Source organism: Equus caballus, chromosome 17 (assembly GCF_041296265.1).
Source record: "Equus caballus isolate H_3958 breed thoroughbred chromosome 17, TB-T2T, whole genome shotgun sequence".
In the NCBI taxonomy this organism is placed as follows: Eukaryota; Metazoa; Chordata; class Mammalia; order Perissodactyla; family Equidae; genus Equus; species Equus caballus.
In genome coordinates this window covers 35,528,998-35,554,442 of record NC_091700.1, presented here as the reverse complement: position 1 = coordinate 35,554,442, position 25,445 = coordinate 35,528,998, and the positions used below count along the sequence as shown (strand labels likewise).

At 35.6% G+C, this 25,445-nt stretch overlaps 1 protein-coding gene across 1 annotated transcript in view; it reads right to left on the bottom strand.

Annotated features, from left to right (window-relative positions):
* Window positions 1-25,445, bottom strand: part of LOC138918352 (phosphatidylinositol 3,4,5-trisphosphate 3-phosphatase TPTE2-like) — a 367,155-nt gene that overhangs the window by 248,684 nt on the left and 93,026 nt on the right. The window contains exons 20-30 of the mRNA XM_070239587.1: window positions 21,431-21,481; window positions 20,091-20,252; window positions 18,660-18,779; window positions 17,083-17,182; window positions 16,876-16,939; window positions 16,093-16,157; window positions 11,823-11,883; window positions 10,932-11,013; window positions 10,740-10,828; window positions 3,667-3,728; window positions 1,789-1,869 (exon numbers count right to left, since the gene is read on the bottom strand). Of these exons, the coding sequence (XP_070095688.1) occupies window positions 1,789-1,869; window positions 3,667-3,728; window positions 10,740-10,828; window positions 10,932-11,013; window positions 11,823-11,883; window positions 16,093-16,157; window positions 16,876-16,939; window positions 17,083-17,182; window positions 18,660-18,779; window positions 20,091-20,252; window positions 21,431-21,481 (937 nt within the window). The remainder of the gene's footprint in view (window positions 1-1,788; window positions 1,870-3,666; window positions 3,729-10,739; window positions 10,829-10,931; window positions 11,014-11,822; window positions 11,884-16,092; window positions 16,158-16,875; window positions 16,940-17,082; window positions 17,183-18,659; window positions 18,780-20,090; window positions 20,253-21,430; window positions 21,482-25,445) is intronic.

The window sequence follows — 25,445 nt, the reverse complement described above, 5'->3', positions numbered from 1 at the left end:
GAGCCAGCTAACAAGGCCAAGGTTATCTATTCAGCTCCCATCACTTCATTCAAAGAAAACTTTCTTTCACAGCCACATCCACATCTACTTAACAATTGCCAACCAACTCTCACTTCGGTTTGAGAGGCAATATAGAAAAGGCAAAAACAGATGAGATGCTGTGCAGAGGATGGGAAATAATGGGCTTCAGAGTCTGACAGATCTAGACTTGAGTTCTTGGTTCAAAAAAATTTCGCTGAACTTCAATGTTCTAATCTGTAAAATGGGAATCACAATGGTGCCCTCTCATGGAGTTATTGAGAGTATTAAAGGAGATAATGAATACAAAGCACTTAGCGTGGTTCAACAAAGTCTAGTATGTTGTAAACTCTATAGGATAAATGTCCAAGTTCCTTCAATAAACAAAGTACAAGGAATAAAGAAGAGAGATGGAAAAGCTATAAACTAAAAGAGACTTAACAGACAAAGAAACCAAATGAAATGTGTGGCCCTTGTTTAGACCCTGATTGAAACAAACTAAATTTAAAAAAAGATTTAAAGATAATTGTGGAAATTTAAACATGGAGTAGACATTTGAAATTATTAAGATATTATTAAGGTATAATATTCTTAGATATGATAAATGGTTTTAAGGGTTTTTTAAAGAGTCTTTATGTTAGATGTCACACTAAAATATCTGTGGGATAAAATGATCTGATGTCTGGGATTTCCTTCAAAATAATCCAGGTATAGAGAAAGGATGGAGAGTGAGTGTGTGTGTGTGTGCACACGCGCGAGGAGAATGGGGAGAGAATGGATGAAACATGGTTGGCTACATGATGAAATGATTGTTGAAGTGGTGAGGTGACTGTAAGGAATTTATTATATGATTGTCTTGACTTTTTGTGTGTGTGTGAGTAAGTTTCACCCTGAGCTAACATCCATTGCCAATCTTGCTCTTTTTTTTGCTTGAGGAAGATTGTCCCTGAGCTAACATCTGTGCCAATCACCCTCTACTTTGTATGTGGGATGCCTCCAAAGCATGGCTGATGAATGGAGTAGGTCTGCACCTGGGATCTGAACCTGCAAACCCTGGGCTGCAGAAACAGAATGTGTGGAACTTTAATCACTTGGCCATAGGCCGGCCCTGTCTTGACTTCTTATATTTGAAAAAGTCCACAATAAAATGTCTTCAAAAGGAAAAAATAGGGTAATAGCATATATTTCACATGGGTTGTCTGAATATTAAATGAGCTAATATATGTAAAAGTACAATAGTGTCTGGTATATAATAGGCTTTTGAAAAATGTTAATTTCCTCTTTTCTCTCTGTTTAAAAACACAGCCTCCCCATCTCTCTTTCTCTCTCTCTCTCTCACACACACACATGTGTGCACATACACACTTGTGATGTTCTGCAAGGGCTGAATTGTCCCAGTAGGGGTTTGTGAAAGACTCAGTTCCTTTCTGCAGGGAAATAAAAGGCTGATGACTTTAGATATTTTCAGAGGTCTGGAACCTTAGAATTGGACCTTCCTACTTTGGGAGGGGAATCAACTCCTGAATTCTGTAAACAATAACCAATATAAAATGGAAAGCAGGATGCTCTGGGGAGAACTCAGTGCTTGCAAAGCACAGGCATGCCATAGGCATGGCTCTCGGGCCCTGGGAAGGATCCAGGCCTGTCACGGGGCACCCAAGTGCTGCTACCTGATCACCAAAGGAGAAAAGTCTAAATGAAACTAAGTAATAGGCACCAATCTTAACCAAATTCCCCAAAGAACCCACCTTTTTTTAAAAAGAAACTTACCTGGGAAGGAGTTTCTACTCCCTGAAATTTAGAGCTGCTGGTTTTATCTGTTCGTCGTTCTCCAAAATAATAAAGGCTCTCCTATAGAAAAGGGGACAATCCAATCATGGCTCATTTTCACTCTCCTTTCCTATATAAGGTACTCTTCAAGTTTCCAAGGCACATTATTTCCTTAAATCAGCGGTCTCTGGGCAGAGGCTATCCAATACAACAAAACTAAGAAGGCAACAGGAAGGTCTGCTCTCATCCAAAGGCTGATAAAGACATGGGGTTTCAGAGCTGGAAAGACCTTAGGGATCATCTGGTCCTTCTTCCTACCTTTCCATTTTACAAATGGGGAAGACTGAGACCAAAAGAAAACCAAGTGACCTGTCGCGGAGACGTATGCAGCCAGTTGAGAGAGCACAGGCCCAGAGCATAGGTCTCTGGCTCTCAGTCTAGGGCTCTGGGTCAATGGCTTTTGATCTTTTTATTTTTTTATTTATTTTATTTATTTTTTTTTGAGGAAGATTAGCCCTGAGCTAACTACTGCCAGTCCTCCTCTTTTTGCTGAGGAAGACTGGCCCTGAGCTCACATCTGGGCCCATCTTCCTCTACTTTATATGTGGGATGCCTACCACAACATGGCTTGCCAAGCGGTGCCATGTCCGCAGCTGGGATCCGAACCGGCAAACTCCGGGCCGCCAAAGTGGAATGTGCACACTTAACCGCTGTGCCACCGGGCCGGCCCTGATCTTTTTATTTTTAAAGCTACAATCTACATTAATAAACCTAGGACACACACACACACACACCCCTGAAACAAAAGTTTCACAAAATAATACTACCATTTGACATTTTCTATTTAATCTATTTTATTTTATTAAAAAACATGCTGGTCACAACCCAATAAGTTGATTTACAACCCACTGATAGATCATGATCCGTAGTTTGAAAAACACTGTCCTAGAACATCCATTTTATAATTTGTGTGTCTCAAATTAGAAAAAAAGAAGATGGTGGAATTAGAGTGCTGGGTATTGTGCATAACCCACAGCTCCTCTTATCTGGACTGGCGGCCAAACGAGGAGCAGAGCTGCTGAGAGTGTGTCCTTTAAGTGGTAACCTCTCAGCAAGATCATGGCAGAAAAAAGACTGACGACCCTACTTAAAGACGTAGAAACAGCCCACTCTGTCTTCTCACAAATTTCTAGAGGGCACAGACCCCACATATACTGAGTACGCAAAGATAATAATATTCGGGCAAGACTTGGCTCTGAGTTGAAAAACGATACCGTCTATCTTCCTAGCACTTCTGAGGATGTTTAAGGTCCTTTGGAGAATTTACCTAATCAATCTTGGTACTATTCTTGTGAGGAAGGAAGAATTCTGCAGTTGGTGGGAGTAACAGCAGATCTGGGACTAGGGGAGGCGAGTAAAACCTCTAGATTGCTGAGTATTTGTACAATTGCATAACTTGGACCTTACTCATCTCATCTCAATCCTGCCCCCATTGAGTCCTGTTTCTATTTAAAATGTTGCTATTGTATACATCATGGAGTTTTTGCATTAATTTTTATTTTTGAAAGTATTGAATTAGAATATTATTTATCTTAATTACTAAAATTTTTGGCATTCCCTTAATTTTTGTGCCCAAGGTGAGTATGTCACTGACATCACCCTCATCTTGGCCCAGAGTAAGAGGTACCTAGGTTAGTTACTAACTAGAGCAAGTTAAACAAGGATGTATTAAAACCAAGCTTTCTAATAACCACCTCTCCAATTACATTTTCATAAGTACCATGACTCAAAGGATCATCTTAACATCCTACCAGTAAGGTTTCAGAACTAGCGAATTCAATCAGCACAGGACAGAGTTGATAGTAACATCTTTCATACCTCTGCAGTTACAAATATTTCACAGGCAATCAGGCAGGCACAAACCATAGTACCAGTCCGTCCTGGAAAAGAAAACAGTTAGTTCGTGAACCAATGTTCATGGTAATACTTGGTATAAAAATACTCTTAGAAATTTCCTAAGAGTTCATTTTGGATTGATTTTCTTTCACTCTGAAAGTGCTTATTCAAAATATTTCAATTCAGAAATAGCCAAAGCTGTTTCACTGCTCAGAGGTTCCACCTGGAATTCTGCCCTAACTCTGTGCATGAACGCACATGGGCACGTGTATACCGTTCTTGAGTTACTACTGCTGGGGGCTGCAGTAATAGGCAGAAGCAATCAGCTCTGCTCTAGGACTCCAAAGCTAAAGAGCTGCTTACCAATTAAGACCTAATTACCTACCCTGTTTTTCTAACTAAAAGTACCTATAAAAGATAAAACATGGTCAGAACCCAAAACACTATCGAGTATTTGAATACCCTTTACTCCTTACATTTTCATTAGAGTTTTTAAGTGTGTTACAAAACATATATGAAAGTAAAAAGAGTAGTATAATGAACCCCCATATACCTGTTTCCCAGATTCTATAATTATCATGTTATATTGCTGTACTTGTTTAATTTCTCTTCCTTCTTCCTTCCTTTCTTCCCTCTCTCCCTCTTTCTCTCTCTTTCCTCTATAGCATTGTAAAGCAAACCCTTGATTTCATGTCATTTCATTCTCGAAGTCTCTTATGTTTTATTCCAATTGATACTTTTGTCCTGCCATACAAAATCTGAGTTTAAAAAACATGTTACTTTTATTTTTACGATGATCTGTAGCTTTTGTCTTAGCCAGTATATGCTGAACTTATTTTATGTAATTCCAAACTTACTCTTCTAACTTGAGATGCACTCTATTTTCTAGTCCTTTTCTGTTTGTTTGTTTAATGGACTACTAAACTTATTTTGCAACCCATAGTTTGAAAAACACTATTCTAAGCCAAGTGCTTCCAAAGAGGACTTTGTACCACCGTCTGCTATTACAAATAAAAGCTTCTTGCTAAAGGAAGCTACTGACCATTAACAACCTGGCTCTCAGTTGTATAGACTGTTAACATTTCAATTTTCAAGGACATTTCTGGTCTCTATAACTCTGATATTTTCCCATTTGAAGAAAACTTTTGCAGATTCATGTCCTTGTGACTGTAGATAAGTACAAGCACAGACAAAGTAGATGCTCTCTCATCCAGTCAAGTCGTGTACAGCGGGGAATCGTAAAAATGATACATACTTGCCTCCAATATTTTATTTTAACTTAAAACATAAATGTACATTCATTCACTAAACTTCTGATATTGGACGAAGGTTTTAACATTTTGAGTGCCCCCAACTGGAGTTTTTCTTGGAAAGGCCAGACTCATGGTATAAACCATTGCCTCATCCATATTTCTAGCTTCAGATTCTTCCGAGCAATCTAGGTGCAGGATCCTTCTAGATTTTACTACTGGAATTTTTCTCCCAATGTTTTACGTTAGTCGTACTTGCATTTAATTCAGCTGCAATTTTGGTTGTAGGCAGTCAGCTTCATTGAATCTTCTTGAAACATTCAACTTAGGTTTCATAAAATTGTAACTCTTTCTGTTCACTCTGACATTTTACAGATCTACATAATATTTGATTATTTGACATAAGTATAATAACAAGTAGAACTGGCAGACACTGGTGGAAGCAGAAACACATAGGCATACTAAAAAGAAGCATACTAGCTACAAGTTTTCAACATGCCAATGGACACCAATAGGTGTGTTTATGGAGGGAATGGAGAACATGAAATAATCCACCAAGTTGGTCAGATGGAAGTCGTAAGAGAGCCTTTGTTATCCTGAAGTCGGCAAAAGCATCTTGCACCTCTAAATATAATACAATTTTTGGCTTTCATAATGATAACAACTAACATTTGGGTAATGCTTTACAGATCTCATATAATCTTTATAACACCTCAGTGAGGTAAACAACCTGGCATAAAGAAACTGAGAAACTGAGGTTCTGTAAGTTTAAGAAACTTTCACATAGTCAAATAGCTAGATACCTTAATGCCAGCTTATATGACCTTTTGCAACAATCCTTAAACTTTATTCTTTCTCAAGTGGTGTCCATCACCCTTCCTCACAATGCAGATCTTATATTTCAAGTTCTTGAATCTATAACCAGAGCACTGAGGTGATTTTCCAGACACCAAGAGTGGTAGCTCTATGTATGTATGTATGTATATATGTATGTATGTATGTACGTGTGTGTCTGTGTGTGTGTATCCCTTAGAGTTGTTTAAAGCACTTAACATGTAACTGAAACAATTTCTCATTCAAGATATTCAGACCAAAATAGCCTTTTGTCAGTTTGACTGCCTTACTTGATACAATGAATGTCTCAAATGAAAATGTACTTTGTAGCATCCATTAAAAAAGACTTTGAAAGAGCTAGAGACACTTAAACATTCACTCCTATTATTTAAATAAAAATATGTTCATTGTATATCTACTAGAAAAAGACTCAGGAAAGATAAGTCTGCTGCTAAAAACTGATAGCATACCAGTTGAAGGATAACAATAATGGCCAATATTATCAAGCCATTGATACTTCTTTAAGATAGATAATTTTCACATTTCATTTAATCTCTAAAATAGGACCATGAGGTTGGAACTGTCATCATCCACATTATACTTATTAGAAAACTAAAGCATGGAGAATTTAAGTAATTTACTCAATGCCGCAAAATTCTTTAACGGCATAGTTGGGATTTAAACCTAGATCTTTTATTTCAAAGCCTGTGCTTTTAATCATTATGTTTTGATAACTGCAACTTTTCAATTTCTTTTCTTTTTTTTTTTAGTCTCTCAACCGGGAAAAAAAATCCAATTGAAAAGGATAGACTAAACATTGGTAAAAGACACGTATAAAAGATAGCTGATGAAGCTGTGAGAGAGTTCTCAGTTAATCTAGTCCTTGGGCCCAGTGGAATTATTTTCCAGAAAACTTAGAATTCCTGACTGGACAAACTTGCAAAAGAGATTCCTCAGCATCACTGGATATTCCTTATGGTGGAGAGCAGGAGAGGTGTGGATAGCCTAGAGCTGATTCATTTCCTGCTTTGCAAATCAGGAGGTAGTGCATTTCCCAAATTGTAAGCCAGTAACCTTGGTGTTAATTTAGGGAGAAATTTTAACACAAATATACTTAAATGGATTTGTTGCATACACATAAAGAAAAGCTATGATCACTCAAGCCCAATGTGAATTTTCCAAGTTCTGGTGGATTTATTTCATTGATACTCTCTTGATACTCTTTATACCCACTTTTCCCTACACATCTGTACGTTCACAGTACTCCTTGTATGATATCTCTGCTCAAATGTCTTTGTATTGATAAGACCTTCCTTGACCATCTACATATCAGTTAGCAACCTCTCTCCCATTACATATTCTCCTTATTTTTATTTTTTCAATTGCACGTGTCACCATCTAATACATATATTTTCTCTGTAAACAATAGACTGTGGTCTCCATGGGAGATGTGCTTGTATCTGCTTTGTACACTGTCACATAAATGCATCTAGACAGGATCTGCTGTTCAAGGCATGAATGAATATATTTGCTCTTTCAATTTATCCTGTCATCCAGTCCCACGGCCACTCATTTTTCTCATTTTGTTTTCACTTCCTCATCCACCTAGAAGTATGACGGACAATTTCACTGTTGGTTTTACCAATACTAAATAACAGTGCCAGTAACATTGCCATTCTTGCTTCTGGTCCTTTTGCTGTGCCCATTCTGTAAAAACCTAATACTGGGTCCATTTGGGCACCCACTTCCTCCATTCCTACACCAGAAATGTAGAGACAACAGAGATGCAGAAACACCAGAGATACAGAGAACCGCTGGAGAAAAATCACGCAACTTTTCATGTTGGTAATAATGTCAATTAATGGTCTGACACTTAAGCTAGACCCTCACTGCAGCCAAAACACTTCTCAATGGTGCTAGTCAGTTCTTTTCTTGGTTCCCTTAGAATTTGGTTGAAATTTTCCCTACATTCCTTAGGTCACCAACCCAATTGCCTTCCCACTGACTCTGAGTTTGTGTCTTCATTTCTTTCTTCCCAGAGGCAGGATCTCCGATAACGTGTTGCCTCCCTGAATCCCCCTTACAAGCTTCCTGTAACTACATCTATTCCTGTGACTACACCTCTTCCCTTGAATCTCACTTGTGAGGAGTTTCTCCTCTTAATTCACCAAATCCTCCACTTGGGCTCTGGATCCCATCCCCTTCTCTCAACTCAGGGTTTTGACTTTATCAGGCCCTAGTCTTCTGTGTCTTCAACCACTCCCTCTCTTTGACTCCTTTCCCTTGGTAAATAAACACATTCAGCTCCCCTTACCCTATCTTATAAACAACACTCACTATCAGACCCAAATGCTCAGACAACTAACTTCTCTCTGTCCTTTTACAGACAAGCACCTTGACTCTCTAGTCTACACTTGCTATGGTCACTTCCTCCTCATTAACGATTCTGGTGCTGGCTGTCTTTAGACTCTATTTTAATAATTATAATAGCTACCATTTACTCACTGTTTACTATGTATCAGGTGCTCTACTACACAGTGCAATATGCATTACTTCATTTTAATTTCTTAACAGTCCTTTAAGGTAAGTATTACAATTCCCATTTTACAGATGGGAAAACTGAGGTTTTGAATGGCTAACTCACCTAAATGGTTAGCGATGGTCCTAGGTTTTAAATCTGGACAGTTCAATGCTAATTATCCCACCATTACCAACTGCATAATAATATGCACACTTTGAGAAAGACTGTTCTACATCAATGTATCTATCTTAGTCTTGAGCTCCTTTATATCCCACTGATGTGACTGCCTTTTCCAGTCACCTGCAGGCTTGCTTGACTCCTCTGGTCTTTTCAGTATTTCTTCACTGCACCTGGATCACTGTTTTTGGAGTTTTCTTTGCTGGACCCTTTTTTTTTGCTTCATCTGAGGTATTTTGTTATTTATCTGGCAAATCTGGCAAGGAGGTTTCTCTTACATTTTCCCATAAAAGATAAAAGAATATTTATTCTAAGAAATCTAAAGAGTTTTCTTTACAAGGGTACTGAGAATATTAAATCTGGGTACTCTTTGCATTAAAGTTCAAGAAATCTAACAAAGATGATTGAAAGTTAAAAAGACTATTTCTAAATCAAGATGATAGTTTGAGCACCAATGATAGATTGAAAACTTCCACCTCTGTATCAAACATATGGAAATGATAAAGAAAAAAAATGGCTGAACTCAAAAATAAAAAGGCAAGGAAAACTCAGAGGATCAGAAATGGAGAGAGGAGTCAAGCTGGTAGGTAGGAGTTGAAGCCAAGAAACCTCAAAATAAACTATTATAGGAAAAACAAAAGGGTGAGAGGATCCACAGAATGCAGGAAAGTAGATAAAAAGAAGCATAGAAAAATTGTGGTAAATATAAAACATATAGCTGAATGTCATAAATAAGTCCAAATATGTCAGCAATTGCAATAAATACATTGAAAATGAAGATACTGAGATTGCATTTTTAATGATGCAGGTATATACTCTTTAAAGAGACATATCTAAACCAAAATGACACAGAAAGGTTGAATGTAAAATGATGAAAAATTTATAACAGAAATAACCCACTGAGAAGATATAATAATCATGTATTTGCACGCACCTAACAACACACTATGAAATATAAAAAGCAAAAGTTGATAGAATTAAAAGAAGAAATCAACACACAAAATAGTTGATACAAAGAAATAGTAAAAAAGAAAAGAAATACTAAATAGAAAGATTTGAGTAATATAATTAATAAGATTGATTTAATGGATAGATAGATTTATAATAGATAGATAATAAGATTGATTTAATGGATAGATAGATAGATAGATAGATAATGGATAGATAGATAGAGGAAAACTGATACGAATGACAATTTAAAAAAAAGAGGCTGCTCTGATGTGCACCAGCTGAACACCAGCCCTCCAAACAATCCTAAAGGGAAATCGAAGAAAGACATGTGAACACAGAATAGTCCTCTCTCAGAAAAAAGAAAAAAATGAAATTTGAAATGAATGTTTTCCTTCAAGCAGGGAATTAGCTTTAATTAAAAGAATAGTGAAGCCAATTGCTTGAAATTATAATATTTTAGGTTGAGCCATGTGAAATGGCCATTTTTATAAGTGAAAGATGGTCCAAAACTGACAGTTCCATGTGGTTCAACCTCTATATTCTTCATTTATCCATGGTATTGTAAATTGCTAACATATACAGAATATTTCAACCTGTGGATCTGGAGACAGAACTTGCCTACTCACTAATGGGCTTGAAACTAGTTTTCAAATAAGACTAAAACTTGATTCTACTCAAATATATACGGCAGTTTTAAAGAGTTATGTTTTCCCGGAATTCAATATAAAAAACCATTTTACGGCTCACCAAAAACATAATTCTTTGTCAAAAATTGTGAAATATGCTTGGATGATTATTAAAAGTCTAAAGTTGAATGAGAGAAAATCTAATTCAACTTAAATTGGTTGGATTTACTAACAGCTTTTTTTTTCATTGTACACCCACCAAAATCATCTTCTTTGTATCATTACACTATAAAAATTCCAGTAGATTTGGTTTTTGAAATAGCATCACTGTTGGTGCCCTTAACTTTAAAAGCCTCTCACAAAGTTTAAGAACAATCTTAAATAGAACACAAGTGCTCAGACAGTTTCTAAACACTGTATTTTGACAGATTATTTTAGCAAATCAAAAATGAAGAAACCAAATAGTCAATAACAACGGAAATTTCTTAGTTTTTATTCCTATTTTCTTCCCTTCTTTACTCTCTGCCTTCCTCCCCTACTCCCCCCTTTCCTTCCCTTTCTTCAGTCTTGAAGCTAATATTAAAAAGTGTTAACAATTATTAACACTGATTAATAGCAGTATGACTTGGTCTTGTACCTTAATATGTTTTTCACATTTCTCTAGAAAAAGAGAAATAAAAAGAAAAATGTTTTTACCTTTTCCGCCTTTACAGTGAATCACCACAATGTTTCTTTTATCCTCAGCCATCCACTCAATGACTTCCTTCGAAAGAGTCAGCATCTCTCTGATTTCAAATGTAAAATTTTTAGTTGAATTAAAGTACTTCAAAAAAATTGAGCTCAATTCATTTAGCCCTCTTCTGACAGCCAACTTGGCAAGAAACTTACTTTAGAGTGGGCACATTGTGATCATCAATCATGACTCGATGGACCCTGTGGTGGAAATGCTTAGGATTGTAAGATCTTTCACCTAAAATAGATGATGCATGGGTCATACCTCTATATCTAATAAACAAAGTAAATGATCAAGTTATGAATAAGTTATGCTTTTCTGTTAGAAATTCCTTATTCACCTTTAAAAGGAGCTTTCTGACTGGCTCCTCCTGCTCTAAAAGAAACTTAAGGGTCTCAAAAATATAAGGACAGTAGTGGTTTGTCCATCTTGAGTAACCTAAGTTCAACCTATTTTGGTTTGCTTAATAGGACTTACTTTTAATTTTCTAGCAGGCTACTCATTACATTATTATAGGGTAGTTAAGCACCACAGAGCAGAAGCAAATGTGGTCGACCAAAATGTTTGCCTCCTGAAAATGATAATTTAATGTACAGGAAGAGGAGAAAATCAAGAAAGACAAAGTAGTAAGCTGAGATATAATCTGTTTTCTACACCGTTTTCTTTTTTTTCTGTGTAGGGCCCTGCTCTCCTCACACCCCACTCCTAGTGGGTTAGAGAATGAATTTGTTGAATTATCTGTCTTCAAAACAGGAGCTGGCAGGAAAAACAGAAATATTTTCTTCACCTAAAACCACTAGAGCATACAGCCTCCTAAAATGGCTCCGCCTCTACCCCAGCCTCCTGTCTCGCTCACGGGGCACTTCGTGCTGTTGAGCTATCTTTTCCCACCAAATAGGGCCAAGAGCAAGATGGAGATTTTTTAACTCACTTCCCACCACTACCAAATACTTATGACTAAATGAAACGTAAAAACTGAATCGTCTTCTTACATGCAGTGATTTGTTTTCTATCTATAGTAGGAAAATATCTAGTTAAGTACGTACTGCATAGATTGTAGACTTGGTAGTGGTTTCGATGCTTGGTGTCCAGGAACCGCACAACTTCCTAAAATCAATGGACACATATATTACATATATCCACATGGCACCAACATAAGCCACTTCCTAGGAGTAGCCTGAAATGGTTATTACCTTTTATTCCCTTGTCCCTCACTTAGCACCTTTTAGGGGAGATTCAGGGACTATAAGAGTATGTGCATTCCAAATCACATCTAACCCACTGATAGTTTTCAAATAGCCCACAAGGTTGTGCTTGACTACCCTGATTAGCCTCTACTATAAATACACATTGTTTAAAGATACCAGACAAGGAAATTAGCTGGTTGACTAGTTTTAAGTGAATTTATTCCTACTCATTAATTCGCAGTACTATATGATTCTTATCTAGATCTAATTCTACATAGATATGTATTTTAGATAATGATCTGGATTTTACCATCTACCTAAGCATTACTTAAATAAATAAATGCAAAAACTGTATGTATGATTGTGTGCATGTGTGTGCATGACAGAAAAAGATAAACACATTATGTCAAATTTTAGATAAATGGTAACAATATGGAGAATTTCTTGGCTCATCTGTGTTTTCTTATTTTCTAAAATGAATATATATGTGTGTATGTGTATATATGTGTATGTTATACACACATATATGTATATATGTATAACTAAAAATAATAAATAGTGGTTATTATTTAAAATACAGTTAATATCACCATACTAATACAACAATATTTCCAGCAAACTTATCCAACTGCAACACACACATGTGCATGTATCTCTGCCAAAAACAAAAGTGACTGTAAAAAAATGTCAAAAATTGATTAGTACAGTACCCTTATAGCAATGTTTACTGGCTTAATATTGAGAAAAAGAAAAATTAAGGTATCAAAATGATCAATTTGTTAAATTGGTTATCCCTGTCAGGAGGAAATAATAAATCAAAAAGAGAAACACTCTGAGTCTGCATAGCACTGTGGTGGGGGGATAAATAGTCTTACAAGTGTCAAAAATGTGTGGGATCCCTACACCAAGATAAAATCCAGATGGACTGAGGTATCAAATATAAAAAGCCACAAATATCTCTAAGAAATGTAAATGAACATCAATCAATTCTTTGGATGAGGAAGAACTAAGGATTATCAATGGAAGATCAACAGATTTAGGTTTGACTTCACAAAAATTTGAAATTTCTGTTTAAAAAAAGCCACAGTACAACAAACAAATGACAGGAGATTCTTCAGTAAAATTGAGAGAATAAGGACTATGCCTAGTGTAATCTATAAACTAGTATAGTAGTACAAACTAATAACACAGTAACAACAATTTAAAGATTACTCTCTCACCCTATAGATAAATAGGCCATAAATAAAAGCGTCAGTTCACAAAAGAGAAAATCCAACTGGCTAACAACCTACAAAGATAAATATTTAGCCTCACCAATAAAGATGCCAAAACAGTAATGAAATGCCATTTTCACCCATAAAATTAGCCTTGCCTTTTTAATGATAAGACCCAATGCTGGCAAATATGGCATGAAAATTCCTTGCAGGCCAGTTAATAAGTACATTTCAAGAAAAGAAAATTGAAGGTTAATATCTCATTAGTATGTACAAAAATTTCTAAATAAAATATTAGCAAATAGAATCTAATGATATATTAAAAAGGATAATATATTAAGACCAAAGGGGGTTTATTCCAGGAATAGAAAATATTGTTTTAATATTCGAAAATCTCAATGGAATAAGAGAAAAACATTTTGATTATCTCAGTAGATGCAGAAAAAGTATATGATATATTCAGCACCGATTGATGATTAAAAACTCTTAGCAAACTATAAATAAAATGGAAGTTTCTTAATCTGGTAAAGGATAGCTACAAAAAGCCTCTAGAAAATATCATTCTAATATTGAAATAGCTAATTCTTTCTACCTAAATTTGGGAACAAGGCAAGGCTGTCTACTCTTACCACTTCTATTCAACATTACATTGGAGGTCCTAGACAGCTGAATAAAGAAAGAAAAAGAAATGAAAAGTACAAAAAGTGGAATTAAAGTAGTAAATTACATGATTATGTATGTAAAATATCCCAAAGAATATACAAATTAATTATTAAAATAAATGCATGAATTTATGAAAGGTGCTGGAAATACATACAAAAATCAGTTATAGTCCCAGCAAATAATTAGAAAATGAAAATTTAAAAATACCATTTAAAATAGCATCAAAATCCATCAAATAGGGATAAAGCTAACAAAAGATGTGCAAAGCCTGTACAGTGAAAATACTGCTAAAAGAAATTAAAGAAGACCTAAATAAATTCAGAGATATATTATGTGTATGGGTTGCAAGACTCAATATTTTTAGATGTTGATTCTCCCCAAGTCAAGCTATGTAGTCAATGTCATCCAAGTTAAAATACCAGCAGGGTATGTGTGTGTGTGTGTATGTGTAAATTAACAAGCTGATTCTAAAATTTATATAGAAATTCAAAGGACCTAGGAAAGTCAAGATAGTTTTAAAGAAGTACAGGTTTTCTGGGTTGGTGAGCAGGTGGAAATGCTCACCTGAGAAAAGTGAGAGAAAAGGGAGCCTGGAGAGGGTTTAGAAGCTTTGTGCCCCTTCCCCCATGCATTGCCCTATGCATCTCTTCTATCTGGCTGTTCCTGAGTTGTGTCCTTTTCTAATAAAGTGGTAATCTAATCACCAAGTAAATAAACATCAAATGAAGATGCTGTGGAAGCTGAGGAGCATGAGGTAAAAAGACTCAAGTTTGACAAAGAAGGAGAAGTCAGAGAGATGGCCAAACAACTTCAAGTGAAATTTCTTCAGTTATGATAGAAGAAACAAAATCATCTTCATCTAAGAATAAAGACAAACAAAGTAGTTGTATCAGGCAGCACTGTACAGAGGAGGATGAAGAGGCAGAAGAGAGTCTTTAATGACATCAACAGAAATGATCCCAGAAAGAAAAGTCAAGAAAAAGAATCTGATGCCTTAACTAACTGTGAATGAAGAGACTTCTGAGAAAAATAACCAAATGGAGGAATCTCATTGGTCTCAAGCTGAGAAAGATTTACATTCTGAAGGTAGTGCAAATATAAGGCCCTGTAAGTAGCGACTGTGACTGCCATGAAACAGAAGAATTAGTAGGATCCAATACCAGTAGACATGGAGAGATTCTCTCAGAATCATCCATGGAAAACGATGATGATGCCAGAAAGTCACTGATGAACCAACGGAACAAGACTATTGGAAACATTTAGATGCAGTATTTTACATACAGTTCTAGTTTTATACTGTATCAAATTCCTATGTAATAAAGTGGAGGTTTAGTTTTACAAGAGAAGTAGGTTGTAAAATAAAGTACTTTATGGGATACATCCTGAGAGAGTTGTTCATATAGGAACAGTGAATTATCAGCTCCTCTGGGTCCTGCTTATTATTGACAATTTTTGGTGGGTGGAGTCTGGTTAATCAGTGGTTTGTGTATAGATTTTTTTAAATTTAGAATTAAAGTTTTTAAATGGGAAGGTAATAATTACAATTTTTAAACTTTGAGGACAGTATCACATTTAGTTTATACATACGAAAGAAAGCTTTTTGTCTTGTCTTTTTCTGACAGCTCTAGAAGTTTTCCGATTTTGGTCATAGTTTCAACATTTTACCATGTGAATTATAGGGTTTTGTGGTAGTTATATATTATTTATATTTATAAATATACATTACATATAATTCATCTCTTACAGAAACAGAAAAATATAAAATTTGCCTCCTTAGAATAATATTGTACATTTACATGTAATCTATTATACAGGGTATATTATATCACACATATAATAACATATTATATAATATAACGTGGGATATAATACATATTATAATAAAATAATAAATAGCATATATTATGTTATGTAATATGATTAAGTACAATTATATTTATATAATATATACCATATAATATATTATATATAAAATACATAATTTTAAATACAAATATACGTATATTATTCTAAGGGAGGCCATTTTATATTTTTATCCTTCTATAAGAGATGAATTTATATTATTATATAAATTATATATATTTATAAATGGAATAATATATATGTATATATAATATGCATTAAATTTTTTACCTGAAAGAGTATATTTTTAGGAGAATACTGCCACCTACGTGTTCTAAGTTATATTAAATTTATAACTCCATAGTCTGTTTACTGAGAAAAATGAGCATTTGTTAGATAAATACCCTTACCTTAATGGGATTCCTATAGAAAGAGTGTTTTCCAGAAGATGGGAATGACATGGCAATAATACGCCCTGGAAGTCAAAATAGTCACTATTACAGATGTTATTATACATGTGAAACAATAAATGAGAACTTAATTTACATATAATCAGACTCTTTTTTCATAAAAAAGAAATTTCAGGATTGAGAATGACAAAAAAGCTAACTAACCCTCAGAATAATCAACATAACGTATTAAAATATCCAATATAATGACCACTAAACTCACACAGTGCTCCCAAGACTCAACTGCTTCCAGCCAAATGCAACAGATTTATGTTGATCTCAGTCTGGAGCTGCCCCCATGGTGAGAATTTCTTATCTGAACACTAAAGAAAAAGGAGAGATCTGGGATCCAGCAATCGTGGGAACTCCCAGGGTGCTCCAGTGCTCCTGACTCAGAAACCTGAGACCTACAAAGGGTTCCAGCAAGAGAACAGGTCTCTCTGAGATCCTTGAGACCCAGGATAACTATTAGAACTCAACAAATTCTAAACCAAACAAATGGAGTCAGCTGAAAATTCCTTCAAATCCCTGTACTGTAACCAAGTAACCCTGATTTGGGATGACAATGGAGATTTTCCATTGTCAGGGTTAAACTACAAATATGTCACACTACCATAGTGGTAGATGTCTTCACAGATAAAGAATGCTTTAGACAAGGTAAGAACCAAAATAAACATATAATTACCCACACACAAGAAAAATGTGAAGTTAATGTAAGTAAATCAACAGTTAAACTTCACAAACCAGTAATGTAAGTGAGGTCTAAGTCAAATCCATCTTTCCTGTATCGCCGTTTGTTTCCTGAAACCTGAGAGTTTAAAACAATCATTAATTTGTAAAATATAAATCAACATAAAAATAAAGAAGATTATATACATATCTATAACACTCGCCAGTATTTCCCGAAACACAAACATTTTTCTGAATCACAAACATGTTTTGCCCACTTACCATCCTTCTGGTCAGTATTTCAAGATGTCTTTTTTGGTAAGCCAGATGAAAAACTCTCATCAGAATGATAAGTCGTAGAGGTCGAAATATAATTGCCAATCTAACAATAAATTTTAAAGATCCATTTTTACTTCAGAAATAGAGGATTTTGTCAATATGGACTAAGTCTTGAGCAGTGATTCTTAACCAGGGGCAATTTTGTACACCCCACCTATCCCCAAGCCTCTCACCCACTTACCCAAGGGATATTTGGCAATGTCTGGAGGCATTTTTGGTTGTTGTAACTGTGTGTGGAGGGGGTGCTACTTGCATCCAGTGGATAGAGGACAGAAAAGCTGCTAAACACCAATGAACAGGACAGCTTCCATAACAAAGAATTATCTGGTCCAAAATATCAATAGTGCTGAGATTGAGAAACTCTGGTCTAGAGAGATAGCTATATGATGGATGCTTAGAATTTGTGGATTTAACTTTTGTAGCTTAAGATGAGCATTTTTCAATCTTTTCCTCATCAAACAAACTGAGGGTTCTTGTTCACCTGTGTTACTCCCATCAGTAACAGAGGTTTACTACACTACTAACACACATCAGGCAGGCAGTAGATTGAGATACTTCCCAAGTGTGCTAGCTACTGTCTCTCCTGCCATCAGAAAAAAACACAATGACAGAGAACTGATGGTTTGGACTAGTGCTTCTCTAACTTGAGTGCACACACTGATTCAGTAGGTCACTGGGGCCTGCGGTGTTTTCCTTCTTGCATTTCTAGCTCTTAGATGATGCTGAGGTTGTAGGTCAGAGGACCATACTGGCTCCAGCTATTTTCAAACAACTCCAAAAGCCTATCGCATAACATCAGGTTTCACTAGCACCTGAATTGAAGTCCTGGGAAGCTGGAGTGCAGAAAGAAGCAAGCTATTAGACTAATAAATAAGCCTAATGAGCCACCCAACATCTACATCCCAGTACGCATTTGTTCTTCTTTTCCTCATCGCCAAAGTAGAAAGAAGAAAAGCCATCAGTTCTTCATACACATTTTAGTTTCCTGATCCCCAACAGTTCTGATTTTGCCTCAGCTTTCTTCATTCCAATGATACTGCAAAATTCCACCTCTGTGTTGCTATCCACGTCACCTGGTTTTCTGTTCCATTTGCTTTTTGAGAGAATTATCATTGGAGTCACTCAAGTTTTGCATATGCTCAAACCAATACTCTCTTTGTTATAGGAAAAACCCAGGAATTTCATGTGTAAGGAATTTGTGATTGAAGCTTAAACGGGAATTTCAAAGTATAGCGAAGTTAAAGTTAGTACAAGAGGCAAAGTCCCCAGTTTCTTCTTTGAGTGCTCCATCTTCTTCATTCAACCAAAGGTACGTAGTGCGTACACCCTTCATGGATCCCTAAATACCACCAGCCTTTAGTTTCTAAGTATGTGGAAATTTATCTAAACATTTCATTTTCAAGCAGCTTATCTGGCATAGAATCATCACATTCAGAGTTAAAAGATTATACAAAATGAAATCCATAGAAAACGCAAAAAAAATAAAAGACAGTTTAAGAAACGTGAATCATGTCTCTTACCTGGGGATATCATTAAAATAACTAAAGTCATAAAAAATGTAAATTATATCAATCAGTAGAGTCAGCAGAATAATGACAGCATCTAAGGAGTTAAGTAAATCAGAGAAATATCGTTGCATCCTATAATGTAAAACAAAAAATACAAGTTTATGCTCCCCCAAAGAAGAGACAGGGAAATTTTAAAAGCAAGAATTATTTGACTCATCTCCATTAACAATTCTATTTTAATGAATTATCTAAATTGCATTTACTAGACTAGACTAAGAGAAAAGTATTCATATTCATTATTTTATACATATATATGACAAAAGCATAAATATTGCAGTTTAAGTTCAGTTAAGAGATATAACCAAACCATCAAACAAGAGGCAAGCAATGCCTTCACATAGGTGGGAGAGAAAGGTGGGATGTTGGAGAGTACTATAGGACAGTGGAAGCTGAACATGTCACAGCCTTAGAGCAACTGCGGCTGTGAGGAGGGCAGAAGAGGAGCTTGTGAGAGGCAGACAGGTCCACTATTTTGGCCTGCGAACTCATCATCTGGCTTTGTACCTAGAGTGGAATCCCAATGGGCTGGTATGGCCTCCCCTGCAAAAGCTGAACTTGCACCCACTGCACCTTCCTCCCCCCAACGCTGGCTCCTTCAGCTGTGGGCACTGGTGATCCGCGGGAAGGTTCTAGGGTAGCTTCCACTTCTAGGGTAGCCCCTTTCAGGCTCTGAGTAACCCGGGAGTGGGCAACTGTCCTTAGCTCAAAGGCATGAGGGTAGAGTTCAGGAGGAGAGGAATCAAGCTGCCTTCTGAAAGGCTCTGGATGAAGTGAGGCCAGGGAACTTAGTCTCTGACTTCCACAGCAGTCCAGCTCTAAGGCTTGGCTTACTCCATCCACCTTCTCAGAAAGCCAGCAGCGGAGAAAATCAACTGCTGCCTCACTACTAAGCCTCGCTGACAGGATGAGCATGCCTCAGATCTCCTGTGTACCTTAACAAAAGTTTTTATTTTAACTGAGGTAGGGGATTGTTCATGATCTATTTTCTAGTATTTAATATGCCATCAGATTTTATTTAGATTCAATTCTTAATGAAAGTATTAATATTTATACTTCACATACATGTTCCTCTTAATAATGTGCATGTAGACACATCAGCTGCCTTGTCCCATTTTGCAAACCCATTAAGCTTTACCTGTTGAAGGAACCATCTAGAATACATTATTGGAGACTAGAGTGACAGTTACAACAAAAATATTAAAGCCCAATCTAGTAGAAATTGGGATTTGGATAGTTGTTTCTCTGGTGGACCGTGCCTTCGAGGAGAATTATTTTGATAAAGAGGGACAAATTTGGTTGTGTTGACCTGGTAATTACTTTGGGATGCTTCTCATAGCACTACAAAATAGCTTTATATGTTTTTAAAAAATTAATCAAACTTACCCTTCTACACATACTCGAAGAAGAACATCCATTAAAAAAAATAAAGCAATAGCTAAAGAAATTGAACGATATTCCAAAGGAATATACACTTTGCTATCAGAGATGAATTGATCTGCGATGATAAGAGACATGTCCACAAAGACGAGCAAGATTCCAAATATTCTAAAACAAACAAACAAATAAATAAACAGAATAAAGATGAATTGGTTTTCACCTCTATAGTTAGACTACATTTAGCCCAGGGATCTGATACTAAAATGTCATTATTTAGGATTAAACTGTCAGTGGCAGGGAGAACTGTGTTGTCTTAGAATTTCAACAAAATTACTCAGTTTTCACCCAATGGAAGCATTTAGGAAAATAAAATTCCCACAAAACCACTTCATGTTATCATGCTCCTTTATAATAGACACATCAGACTAACCCTCCAACATAGAACTGTCAAACTGAATTAAAATTACTTATCTCTGCTTGTAAACTCTTCTTAAAATTCAAGAAGTTTATAAGAGGTCTCTACGAATTTCTCATAGTAAATAAAACCTCATTAGTCTTGATAATTATTAAGAATTTAGTAATAAAAACCAAGTGAAAGCATGACTAACATAAGCCCTAAAAAGACCACTTTGACCAGTAAGATTTTTTCATCAGTGAGATTTTCAGCAAGTATATCATTACACATTAATGGATGTTTCTAGCATATGCTGGGCACATGAGAAGGACTTCAATTCCAAAAATATATACATGATTGAACTCTAAAGTAACTCCGAAGCCTTTCTCTTACGTATTCTAAACACATTATCCATAAATTGATTACGCTATTTGTAGAATCTATGAAGATGAATTAATTAGTCTTCAAAGTACTTTTTTCCAATTGCAACACAAATTAAAATATTATAAATTTAAAAGGAAGCAAGTATATTGCGTGAAGCTGTATGATAGTATGAAATCTTGCCATCATGTGGAGAAGAAGCCTAAATAGAATGCTTTCAGAATTAAGGAGTAATTCGAGACAAATAAGGTATTTAATAAAACACTTTACTTGTAATTGTAGAATTTTAAAGTGCATGCATCATTATTTTTACTTTTCCAGGTAGGAAAAAACATACTAATATGTTACCATTAGACTTAGGGGAATGCCGTTTCTTTGCAATTCTTAATGTTCAGGTTAAACTAACCTTCCAAGATAAATTAGATTACATTATATGGGACACGGGGGCTATTTAGTAACATACTGACAGTGGAAATGCTTTTTTTCTCCTCCTAGATCCTTTCTCATTAAAACAAAATTCACATTAAATGGATACATATTTAATTACCTCTTTTTTTAGGGTCTCACATACCTGATTATGAAAGATGATACAATTAAGCGTATAACTTTCTTAATCTCTTGGCTGCAAAAAGAAGTAAAAATAAAATTCAAGAGTTTTCAAGTTTATCACAGATTTCTTCTAACATATAATATGAATTTAACCAATAAACAAAGGCCTTTATAAATATAATTTTAGAAGAAAATTCTTCAGAAGTTGCATAACAAGGTGCTTTTTACTAATAACTAAAATTTTCACATTTCGGCTTCATGATTTTTTTTTTACTTTCATATGTGGAATATGAATAAAACACCAAACTTTAGATGTCTAGTAACATTTCCTTTGCCTATAAAGCCCCAACCCCACCTTTATGGTAATATTAAGCTTGGCGTCATCAACTAAAGCAACATAGCGTGGAGATAGAGGGAGTGATAGGAGAGACCTGTGTTCCAGTTCTCCCATTCATGAGCTGTGGGATCCTGGGCAAGTCATCAAACCTTGGCCAGACCTATTTCCACAGCAATCAAAGAAGGGACTTCAGGCATGGGTAGGGAGCACCCATCTTGTCCTGTAATATTCATCTCTTGAAACAAGACATCCCATGAATATGACAGTTAAACATTAAGGAGAGTCACATTTGGAGTTGCAAGTGCTCTTTGGAGGTAATTTAATAAGGAATTTTAATAAGATGCATTTCAAAGGAGAAATAACATACAGACTGGGCTCCTTCCATTAATAGGAGGAGGAAGAGGAGCCTCTTTGATGAACTCCACAGTTACGCCTCATTTTATCCTATGGCTAAAGACAAGGTAGCCACTGGGGTGCAGTTTCATGCCCTGCTGAAGCTTCCAACACAGGACACAAATTCCACTCCAAGTGGGATCAAGCCCAAGGCAGTGCTCATAGCCTGTGCCCAAGACTGAAGAATGGAGATGATGGATGAAGAACAGAACTAGGGCACCACCAAAATTGGCCACGGATGAATACTCTTAGGCTAACCTGGGATGCAAGAGCTCCCCACTCCCTCTAATCTCTCCCTCCTTTACCTGCACCCACAACCTCTGCCCAGGCTTAGTGAGTTGAGGCTGACATGGATGGGAACTGATTGGCCAAAAGAGGTGAATTTCCCCCTGAGGTTACCATTCTCTTAATACAAGCCCTTTCTCAACCACACAGACTACTGGATCTCCAGATAGCAATGAAATGTTATAATAAATCTGAACTTGCCTGACAAAGTGAACATACAGAACCATGACTGACAGAATCATGGGGGCACAAAGGTATGACTTAGGATGGCTTTAGGGCCTCCTATCACTTTCAGTGCCTCACAAAACTACCCCAAGTAAATATGCAATTGAGATTTTTTAAAAACAGTGTGCTATGTAAATGGAACTTCAAACAATATGTTTAGAGTTTGCAGGGAAAGGACTGTGACTCATTGACTCTATATCCAGGAAAAGTACTGTTCATATTTAGGAGCAACAGACAGATACTCTCCAACATGAAGCAACTCAAAGCATAGCAGCCACATACCTTTCCTAAAAACAATTACTCGAAGTGCTCAAGCCAACTGAGCAATGAGTCAAAAGGAAGAGTGCAGGAGTAAGAAAGATACCTTATAGAGACAAGGTTAAGAAATTAAATCATAACAATTCAGAACTGTCTAAATAATCATTGTTAATGGAGCACATGGAACAAATGATTCTAAAAACAAAGATAATCTAAGATTCTTGATAATACCATGGACTTAAATTTGCAGGTTTTCTCACACAACTTAGGATTTAAGGTTTGTAAGAAGATAGAAGTAAAAGCAAGTCTCATTTCTTCTCTTTCCCAGGTACAAGTCTAGTGTTAACCTGGATACTGATGGAGAAACAAGGGCACAATTATGTTCTCTAAAAATAAGTTTATAACTTTCATATCATTAAAAATTGACAAGAATAAAAACAATGAATTAATAGCAAAATACAGAAAAATTTAAAGATAAAATATGAAGAGAATGTTTAACACAGAAAACAAAGGAAGATGATAGCAAATAAAACCTAAAATACCAGAAATGATAACAAATACAAGCACGTTACTGTCATATTAAATACTGGCAAATACTCTCAGATAAGTTTAAAAACTAAATGCACAATACGCTATATACAAGAGACAAAAACTAAATTAAAATGATAGTTTGAAAATAAAGAGATGGACAAAGATATGAGATGCAAACGTTAAATCTCAAAATATTAAAAGTTGTAATATTAATATCAAAGTTGAATTCAAAGTAAACTTATTAACTATGACCAAGACATCTTATATTGATAGAAGGTAGATTCTATAGGACATTAACAAGGCCATGTTGAAAAGAGGTGAGATGTGTATTGGGGTCAGGTCCTGTCTTTCCCATTGGACGCTTACTTCTCTGTACAGATGCTGGAGAAGGCATGTGGCCATACTCAAAGCACTAAGGGCCCCAGGGTGATTCTTTGGTCTTCCTGCTCTCACACTAGGGCTCTGGACTTTTCCCCCAAACTATCCACAACACACAAGGCTACATTCCCAGTTTATAGTGTAAACTCTGGTTGAAGAGAGCTGAGTCCGGCTTCAGATCTGATTCCAACCTAAGTTAGCTCATTAGAATTCTCTACCGGGGTTTGGAGAGGAAGCTCCAAAGTAACTAGGAGTGTCTTTTGCCTGGCTTGGTCCACAGGGTATGTACTTCCCTTGGGAGTATTGGTGGCAAAGATAAGATCTGAGTGTCTCTGGCCAAATACTATCTATTCTTAAATATATATATATTGAAATATAGAAACTTCTTGTGCAGCAAACACATACTTAAAGAATTCGTATGAAATATTTGAAGAAACTCATCCTGTAATAAGACATAAAAAACTTCAATGTACTTTAAAATATAAAAATTATGCAGGCTATATTTTCTGACCACAATGTAATAAAACCATTGCAGTGGGAGAATACTGACATACAAGATATTTAATCGCATTTTATCATTACAGAAATTAAAAAGGTGCCATACATGACAACTTAGATTAAATGGAGATATTGCCTGAAAGACATGAACTACTAACATTTGCTCAAGAAAAAATAGATAAGCTGAATAGTCTAAAAGATAATATACCTTTTAAGGAAATTGAACTTGTAGTTTAAAACTTTCCAACAACAAAAACTCCAAGCCCAATTTTTAAGTGAAGAAATAATACCAATTCTAAACAAACTCTTCCAGAAAAGAGGAAAAGAGGACTATTTCCAAACTCACATTAAGAGACCAGCATTACCCTGATTATTCTATCTTTGTTAGACCAGCCAAATCAGTAAAGATGTTACATGACAAGAAAATTACCAACCAACATCCCTCATGAATACAGATGCAAAAATCCTTAACAAAACGTTAGGAAATCGAATCCAGCAACATAAAAAAGAAAATGCATCATGACCAAGTGGTGTTTGTTCCAGGAATTCAAGGATGGTTCAATACTCTAAAATTAATGTAATTCACCATGTCAATAAACAAAGGAAAATAAAACATACAGTCATCTCAATAGATGTAAATTTTTTTTCCAAAAAATTTAAGGTCCATTCATAATAAAAACTTTCAGCAAACTAGGAATAGAAGGGAACTTCCTTAGCCTGACAATGGACATTTACAAAAATCCCATGGCTAATATCATTCCTAATGGTGAAAGACTGAATATTTTCTCCCAATGATTAGCAATCCAGGATGTCAGTTCACTATTCTTCTATTCAAAATTGTATTGGAGGTTCTAGTCAATGCAATAAGGCAAGAAAAGGAAATAAAAGGCGTATAGATTTGAAAGGGAGAAATAAAACTCTATTTGTAGAAGATATGCTTGTCTACCCAGAAAATCCCAAGGAATCTACAAAGAAGCTAATAGAACTAATAAGTGAGTTTAATAAAGTTATCAGATAAAAGGTCAATAAACAAAACAATTATATTTCTATATACTAGCAATGAACTATTGAAAAATGGAAATTTAAGCAACTACACCATTTATATTAACACCAAAACCCACAAAACACTTTG